Source organism: Aulonocara sp. 'chitande type north' Nkhata Bay, linkage group LG7 (genome assembly GCF_057382095.1).
Source record: "Aulonocara sp. 'chitande type north' Nkhata Bay isolate Kocher_YH1m ecotype deep benthic linkage group LG7, A_spYH_male_GT1.1, whole genome shotgun sequence".
Lineage (NCBI taxonomy): Eukaryota > Metazoa > Chordata > Actinopteri > Cichliformes > Cichlidae > Aulonocara > Aulonocara sp. 'chitande type north' Nkhata Bay.
In genome coordinates this window covers 58814457-58823935 of record NC_141350.1, presented here as the reverse complement: position 1 = coordinate 58823935, position 9479 = coordinate 58814457, and the positions used below count along the sequence as shown (strand labels likewise).

Genomic DNA, 9479 nt, shown 5'->3' with positions numbered 1-9479 from the left:
TAATTTGTCATAGACCTCTCCTGACCATGAAACTGCTTGTTAGTCAACTGTACAATTAATGCTGAACCTGAAAATGGGGGACTATGTATAAAAATTCCTAAATTTTCTGTTCAGACAGTTCATCGTGCCATCCACAAATGTTGGCTGAAGCATATGCAAAAAAGAAGCCATATGTTAAAATGATCCAGTAGTGTCACCATTGTATGTGCACCAAAGCTCATTCAAAAATGGACCAAGGCAAAGTGGAAAGCTGTTTTGGGCTCAGATGAATCATCATCTGACCCCAAATGTAACTGATGTAATGGTCTCGATGGACTTTGGTCTTGTCTTGGTCTCGCTTTCTCGGTGTTGCTGTCTCAGATCGACATAGTGGTCGGGGGAGATTTGGAGTCAACAGTATCCATGACACACAACGTAAGTTCTCTAAGAGCTTCACTTAATTTCCTTTCGCTGCTCAGCTCTCACACAGTGGCTCAGCTATGCTTCAATCCCTCCATATTGTGGCCAATCACATGCGAGCATATAGGATAATATCATTATGTGAAAAACAGAGAGGGTGAGAGACGCGACAGTCAAGTGGAGCGTGCGTCTGTCCTCTCTGTAAGTGAGTGAGACAGTAGACAGCGGGGAAGAGGGCTGTGCGAGTGCATCGCAAAAACACATAAATTTGCCTGACACCCGTAAACGAAGCAGCATCTGGCTGCAGTTTAAAGACTTTTTTTGTCTCGGTCTTGTCTTGGTCTCGATACCCTCTGGTCTTGGTATTGTCTTGGTCTTGGTTTAGGTGGTCTTGACTACAAGTCTATCAAAAGGGAATAATTTAGGTCAGGCACCTAACTGTTTTGCTTCCTGCCCAGCCCTTGAGGGTTGCCGTGGAAATGTCACACGTAACCTCGATTATCTTAAATCCAATTGGTCAGCATCGGAGTCTTTGAAAGGGAACGGCTGTGATTGGCTGTAGGCCATTTACATCGCTGCCGCAAGACCCATCCAAAAATAGACCCGAGTGTCGCTGTCAGGTTCAGTACGTTATTCTCTATCACGAACGAATCGCGAGCACATTTGTGAACATGGGAAACCCCAGAGTTTTCTTTGACATAACAATTGATGGCGCTAACGCCGGCAGAATTGTAATGGAGGTAAGAGATTTCCTATTATCATTTATTTTGTCACTCTGCGTTCCAGAGCTACAGCCTTCGTCATCTTTTAAGGAGTAGTCTCAATTTCATTCCCAATAGTCTGATGAGATTTAAAACCTCGCTGCTTTATTTATTTATTTATTTATTTTTTAACTTTAGCTAAAGCAATTGCATGTAGGTGTCAGTGTTATCGTCAGGTGACAATATAAACCGAGGGCAACCTAGTGCTACTGTGGTTAGCACTGTGGTTTCCAATCTAGCCTTTCTGTGTGCGGCCTATGGCTTCTTCCAGTGTCTCCGTGGGTTCTCTCCGGGTACTCCAGTGTTCCAGGTTAACGGTTTTTTTACATGAACTACTTATATTTGTATGTTCCAGATGTTGCATTCGCAGAATCGTCAATTCCTACGAGTAGTGCTTGGGGAAGGGTGGGGTTGCTGTCTCTAGTATAGGGTTGAGTGTCGATAAATATGCTGCTTAAAAATATATTAAAATTTAAGCAAATAAATAAAAGCAAGTATCCTTTAGCAGGTCTCAAACTTGCGTGTTTTTATGGTAAATGGCCTGTATTTATATAGCGCCTTACTAGTCCCTAAGGACCCCAAAGCGCTTTACATATCCAGTCATCCACCCATTCACACACACATTCACACACTGGTGATGGCAAGCTACATCAATCAATCAATAATCAATCATCAATTTATGACATCAATAAATTCTCAACCTTAAAACAGAATCCCCTGTTTCCTTTCCACTAATTGAAATCTCTGTGTTCTGTAGCTCCGGGCTGATGTGGTCCCAAAGACTGCAGGTAGGTGAGGTAGAAAAACATTTTCCGTGTCACTGTGCGTCCTCAGCTTCCTCACACCCAACAATCAATTTATGTTTCACTGCTGAAAAGTTTTCGTTCCCATTCAACCACAGCGGGATTTATTCTAAATATCTGTCAGGGCTATGGGTGATAGAGATTGTGAAAATAATACATGAATCAACTGACACGTGGAGATACTAACACCTATAGCTTAATACTAGAAAGAGAAGGATCTGTGTAATGCTTTACAAATTTACTAGATCACCAGCCACTAAGGTTTATGCCACAGCTGCCTAAAAGTTATATTATTATGACATTATTTATTGTTTCTGAAATGAATAATTCACCATAACTTACTTAATCAAAATGGTATTTCTAAAAATGTTAAAATATAATTATCATTGTTATCCATGAAGTTTCAAATTTACTGTAAAGATGATAGAACTTTATTAATCCCTCAGGTAGGTTCCTCCAGGAAATTGAGTATTCAGGGTTTGTTTGTTTGTTTGTTGTTGTTGTTTGTTTGTTTTTTTACCAAAAGCAGAAAAATAGTTTGCTTATTATTTTTATTGACTTTAGTTGCTTTATATATTTTTAAGTAAGCAACAATATGCTAATTTTACAGAAAACTTCCGTGCTTTGTGCACTGGAGAGAGAGGTTTTGGCTACAAAGGCTCCACATTTCACCGTGTGATCCCTAAATTCATGTGCCAGGTACAGTCGAGGCTTGGAATATGTAGTGTCCTCACTTTCACCTGTATGTATGTATTTATGTATGTTTACCACATGTGCTTCATTTTTTCTCTTCAGGGTGGAGACTTTACCAACCACAATGGAACAGGGGGCAAGTCCATCTATGGAGAGAAATTTCCTGATGAGAACTTTCAGTTGAAGCACACAGGCATGGGGACACTGTCCATGGCCAATGCAGGGCCCAACACAAATGGTTCCCAGTTCTTCATCTGCACAGCCTCAACTGACTGGTAAGCTCTACTTAGTAATGCTGCTGCATTCAGGTTCTATTCAGCTTATTTCAGGTGTCTTTCTCGCATACTAATACTTTCCTCTGCTCTCCAGGCTGAATGGGAAGCATGTGGTGTTTGGCAACATTGTGGAGGGTATCGATGTTGTCAAGGCAATGGAGAAGCAAGGCACAAAGAGTGGCACAACTAAAGCCAAGATTGTCATTGCTGACTGTGGCGAACTAAAATAGTGTAACTCATTCCCTTATCAGATATAGCCTTTATTATCCACGCCAGTCAGTTTTTATGGTTCAGCATATCAACAGTCAGAATGGGGAAAAACACCAAGTTGACCAACTTTCTCCTTCTAAAATGTTTCTCTGCTGTGTTGTCATTTGTCGTGTTACTTTTTGTTTGTTTGTTTAAATAATTTATTTTGTTTTATTTCTTTTTACCTATAACATTATCCTTTTCATGATCACATTTGTTAACAAAATCTAGATAAAATGGTGGTGGTGTTATAAATAAACTAATTGAAAGCATGTTTTTTGTGTATGCCCTCTTTTATTTATACATAATCAGAATCGTGTTTATGTGCCAAGTATATGTGCAGACACATACAAGGAATTTGGTTCCGGTAGATGGTGGCTCTCAAGCACAGCAATGTAAATCACACACACACACACACACACACACACTTGCAGGTTTTAGATATCACCCTGGGTCAACACACCTGAATCACATGATTAGTTCGTTACCAAGCCTCTGGAGTTCTCCAGAGGCTTGTTGAGGAGGTAATTTAGCCATTTGAGTCAGCTGTGTTGGCTCAAGGACACATCTAAAACCTGCAGGACACTGGCCCTCAAGGCCTGGAGTTGCCCACTCCTGTCATAACAGAACCAGGTACAGGAAGGGGCCTCCATCTGTCGTGATTGGGGGTGATGGTTGACATCCATCCATTTTGTTTTGCTTATCCAATTGATGGTCATAGCAGAGATGGAGCTTGTCAGTCAGTTGCAGGGATAATGCATAGTGACAGACAACAGTGCAAACTCATATTCACACCTACAACCAATTTCGAATACCAATTAACCAAAACAATAACAACTCCAATATGGTAGAACCCAACTGAGTTATCGATGGGCTGATATATCCGCCGATATATCTGCAATCTTCTGCCCTGAGCCGCTGTTTCTGTGCTGCCCAGCTGTGGTGACAGTGGCACAACATGTCGCCCACTGATTTTTACCATCTCTGCAGAAACTCTGACATTGGCAAATTATGTATTCGGAGCAGGCGGTGGTGTGTCAACAACAGGTGGACACACTGCAAGACCAGGCAGTGCTGAGCCATTACAGGGGGGGCACGTGATGAAAAGGTTTAGAGACAGAGAGAGCATGTTCTAGGTTCCTTTTTTTAAAAAGGGATTTTCAGAACTGTTGATATATGAAGCAATCCTCATTTAAACATGGGTCAACCCTGTTTTTGGCAATTATGACAGTTTTAATAAAACCTGCAAGTTCCTGCATTTATGCTGAAAAGCAAGGAAAAGTTAAATGATGCTTGTACTCAGTGTTCGGGAGTAACGGAATACATGTACCAGCGTTACGTATTTAAAATACAAAATATGAGTAACTGTATTCTGTTACAGTTACTGTTTAAAAAGATGGTATTCAGAATACAGTTACTTTGTTGAAATAAAGGGATTACACGGCGGTCTTTTCCTGTTTCATATGTTAAGCTGTCCCCTCTCTATTTTTGGTAACTGCATGCTGGTGGAAAACCCAAACAAAACACGCATTAAGAGGCTCTAATGCCTTGGTCTCAATCTCACGGCCCATGTCACCTCTACTTGCGGCCCGCATGAGTCATTTTACCCACACTGGCTTTTCTCTGGGATCTTTGCTCCAGTACGACAGTCTCACGTTTCTGTGGAGAGTAAGTCTGACTTTGATTCTGATTTTCAGGGGGATATGGGGATCATAAATCACAGGTTTGACACAAGATGTATATTATCACCTTATGGTATTATCATCAGCTGTTTTTATGTCTCTGAAGCGAGTCTGTGTGTTCTTCAAGTTGAATGTCCTCTTTCCTTCCATGAACATTAAAATTAAAAATATAAAATATTTGATCTGACACAACACAGTTCGTAAAAAATGAAAACAGTAAAATATCTCAGTTAGAATATTTTTATTACATTTAGTAGAGAATTTATCAAAACAAAATTAGCAATGTTCAGTGTTATTTACAATAAAAACAGACACACAAGATTAAAAACCAACTTGAAGTACACAGATTAAGGCATTAACATCTCATTTGCTAGTGTCTCCTTTAATGAACCGCACAGAAAGTGATACAAAAATAAATTTAAAACAATTCAAGTTTTTCTATAGAAAGGGCTCTATAACAAAACAATAGAGATAGAAACAGGAATTGAGAACAACATCAATCACAGCACAAAAAATTCACGGATACAAAACATGCAAATGCAATACAGCATAGGTAATACAATGGTAATACAGGTCCCATCTAGAAATTATCATATATATATCTATATATATCTATATATCTATAAATATCTATATATATATATCTATATATAGATATATATATATGCCTCTCCTGTGCTTTAACTCAGTAAAACTAAGGATGCTTTGCCAAATTTTGCAAACCATGCTCCTTTTTTTCCAAATACTAATTGACGCATTAAAGCAACATCATCATATCAATCATATCAATCAGAATCCCATATTCTTACAATAATGTTCATACAGTATATTCAGGGTAATAATGATCTGATCCTCTGTTGAATTTGGTTTGCTCACTTACAAAGAAATGAACAGTCTCTAATTTTTATTGTAGTTGCATTTTAATGGAGAAACAGAATATCAATCAAAAATCCAGACAACTCCATTACTTAAAAGTTATAAATTGAATAGCATATCATTTAGTGGAATAGGTAAATGATCCCCTATAACCTACAGCCAGAATTCTGGCCTCCACAGATTGGTTATGTGCCCATGTAGCACAAAGACTATATTCAGTCTATCAAACATTACAATTTCTGATCTCAAAGCCTTCAGGAAAAGCTTTGTGAGAAAGCTGCTGGTGTGATGGAATAAAAATATAAAACGACTATCAGTCATTCTCGGTCTCCATGTAAGATCTTGCCTTAATAGGTAAGGATGATCATGACCCAAGACTACGATCTGAAGGCAGTTGGGACCACAGTCGCCAAGAACACCATTGATAACACTCTAAACTGTAATGGATTAAAATATATGCTGAGCCCACACGACCCCCCTGGTCAAGAAAGCACATGTGCAGTTTGCACACTTCTAAATGATTCTGGGAACAGTCAGGTGAAAGTGGGGTGGCTGTAGCTCAGGAGGTAGAGCAGGTCAGCTACTAATTGGAAGGCTGGTGGTTTCATCCCTTGCTGCCCCAGTCTGCATGCTAAGTATCCTAACCCTAACCCCAAGCTCATATTAATGTGTGTGAATGCTTAGATAGAAAGCACTTAAAGCATAGAAGACAGTGCTTGTGTGAATGTGGCTTGTTGTATTATGCACTTTGAGTGCTCTAGGAAAGTAGAAAAGTGCTATATAAGAATCAGTCCAAGTCCAGTGGTCATATAGAACTAAAATTGAGCGTTTCAGGGAAGAAAGATGTTGACCCAAAGAATACCATCCCCACAGTCAAGCACGCAGCTGGAAACATTATGCTTTAAGGCTGTTTTTTTTTTTGCTAAGGTTACAGCATGACTTCACTGCATTAAGGAACCAATTGGCAGGCCATGTACTGTAAAATGTTGAACAAGAACATCCTTTCCCAAGCCAGAACACTGAAGGATCGTGGATGGGTCTTCCAGCATGACAAATACCCCAAACATATAGCCAAGACAACAAAGAAGTGGCTAAAAAAAGAAGCATATTAAGGTCAGGAAGTGGCCTAGCCAGTTTTCAGATGTCAGTCCTATAGAAAATCAGTGAAGGCAGCTAAAGCTTCAAGTTTCCAAAAACCTAAAGGATTTAGAAAATTTCTGGGCCATAATCACTCCTGAGATGTTTGTGTGGCGGGGTGTTGTCTTTGGCTCTGCCGTAGAGGAGGGATGGTGCAGCGGGGTAAGGGTGTAGAGTCAGGGGAGGCTGGCAGACACAGCAAGGACCTATCATCATAATCATGCATCCACTTTTTCTGCAGTAGCTGAGGAGAGCAGTAGCAAGAAGATCGAGGGCAAGAAGCACTGCCAAGTGACCAGAAGCTGGAAAGCTGCTCACGCAAGCACAAGATTACAATGCACATTGTAAATGAAGACTCTGTAATTACACTGCCAAGCGTGGGTCACACTTGCTACAATGCACAAACCTGGTGACAACTACAAAAAACATCTCACAACTACATCTACCAATAAGGGCTTCTTTACCAAGTACTAAGTCATGTTTTGCCTGAGGATCAAATACTTATTTCACTCAAACCATAATTTTCATGTTTTTTGGATTTTGGTTGATATTTTTCTCTGTCCATTAAAATGAAATTACTACTACTACAGTTCATTTGTTTTTTAAGTTAGTAAACTTACACATTTAGCAGGGGCTCAAACAATGACTTCCTCCACTATATGTATGTATATATGCACCCTATCTCCTCCTTAAAGGATGGGCCAATCTGAATGAAAAATGTCACAAAGAGCAATTATTTTAGCATTTATTTATTCTAAATGTAAATTATTTTGATATTTCTAAACAGGACGTTCATTTCATTATCCCCCTTCGAATGCAATGTTACATCTTCCGTTTGCATTTCTTTCACTTATCACTTTTTATGTATATTGCCCTTAAGTTAATGGTCACTAAAAATTGTACCTGCGATGGAATTGGAATGACGGAACTGAAAAAGCACCACAGTCCTTGCAAAAAACACACATAAAGTGGGTTTTTGCCAGTAGAAGTAATTTTTAATACTGCAAGGCATAGACATTAAGATGGACAACATCACAGCTCCCTATTCTTGTTAGCATAGAGGATATGAGCCTGACTAAAACATATTTTATCAATTGTAGCAAATATGTAGTCAAATTGACTTTTACGCATCACTGTGATATTTTGTCACTGTTTAGTTGCTTGATTCTAAAAAAAGGTATCTGATGACTGAAAGTGACAGGTAGCTCCTTTGAACAAATAAGTAATGTAGACATGTTTTAGCATCTGTTTAGATATTGTACATAAAAACATTGGAGGACTTTTTAACATTTTTTAATAGTTTCTCTTATGGCTGACACAGCATTTTAGATATACAACAATAAACTACTGTTATCAAGTGAGCTACCATTTGGGTCAGGCACAAGTTGTGGCTACAATACTATGGTAATGTCATGCTAGTTACACTCAAAGACATGGACTAAAAAGGCAGGAAGTGATAATGGGTATTCCATCCATCTTTATATGCTTTCTATAACAGAAAGTTATAGTCTGATGTGGCCATTTGATTATCTATTGAGCCCTAAGCACCCAGTTAAGATGCAATTAATTCCCTATAAAATGCACACAAATTGTCACTGAAAAGTCATGACAGTTGAGTTCAGATTGCTTGTTGTTCTTTTTTGCGTTCCAATACTATGGTTCAAAATACAGGTATGTATTTTGTGAAATACACCCTTTCTTGCCAAGAGCAGTGTTGCAGAGTAATGGAATACATGTACCGGCGTTATGTATTTAAAATACAAAATATGAGTAACTGTATTCCATTACAGTTACTGTTTAAAAAAGTGATAATAAGAATACAGTTACTGTGTTGAAATAAATGGATTACACTGCAGTCATTTCCTGTTTCACAGGCTGTCCCGTCTCTAATTTTGGCAATTCCCCGCAAACCCAAACCTGGAAACCCAAACAAAACGCAAAATACAAGTCTCTAATGTAAGCGTCCTGTTAATGTTGGTGGCGTCAGTTACACAATGGACCTGGAACAAGCACAACAGAGTCAGCAGTGCGTGGGAAGGAATGTATTTCTTACTTGGAGATTCTGACAACACTTCATATTTGCCAGCAACCAAGCTGCTGAGAGCAATAGTAATAGCACAGTCTGCTCATTTCCAGATTCTCATTTTTATTCTTCAATCATAATAGATTATACTATTTCTTTTATGCTGGGTGTAGGTGCAGGCACTAAGTTTATCCTCTGTCTGAAGAACAGCCAACTTTCTTTAGATTTGCTGCTCCTTGCAAACAGGTTTGAACACCATATGGGTTGGGAGACTAGAGCTGTGTGCCTGAGATGACCTTATTGGAGATATCTGTACTCACTGAGATAATAAAGAGCTAAGAGTAGAAAAAAGCTGTGTGAAACTGTACAATGTGAAGCCAGAGGTTTTACTTGTAAATAAAAATTACTTGTAAATACACTGTCATCAGTGTATTTACTTTAAACACTTTAAACATGTTTAATATGAAAATCCAATATTTTAACACTAATGCGTCTACATATGCATATATATATAATGAGCATAGTACACCCTCTTTAATATCCACAGACTGTACAGATCCTCATTTTGGGGGGTTATTTTT

The 9479-nt window shown here is 38.8% G+C and overlaps 1 protein-coding gene across 2 annotated transcripts; it reads left to right on the top strand.

The window, feature by feature from the left end:
• Positions 1-955: 955 nt before the first annotated feature.
• Positions 956-3452, top strand: LOC147326411 (peptidyl-prolyl cis-trans isomerase-like). Of its 2 annotated transcripts, XM_086301657.1 has the most exons (5): positions 967-1139; positions 1918-1948; positions 2574-2662; positions 2759-2931; positions 3026-3452. In XM_086301657.1, exons 1-5 carry the CDS (start codon positions 1071-1073, stop codon positions 3159-3161), a joined length of 498 nt encoding a protein of 165 aa, XP_086157783.1. In that variant the 5' UTR covers positions 967-1070; the 3' UTR covers positions 3162-3452. The 2 variants fall into 2 exon arrangements, with proteins under 2 accessions (XP_086157782.1, XP_086157783.1); XM_086301656.1 differs by having other exon boundaries at positions 956-1139; positions 2574-2931.
• Positions 3453-9479: the final 6027 nt, after the last annotated feature.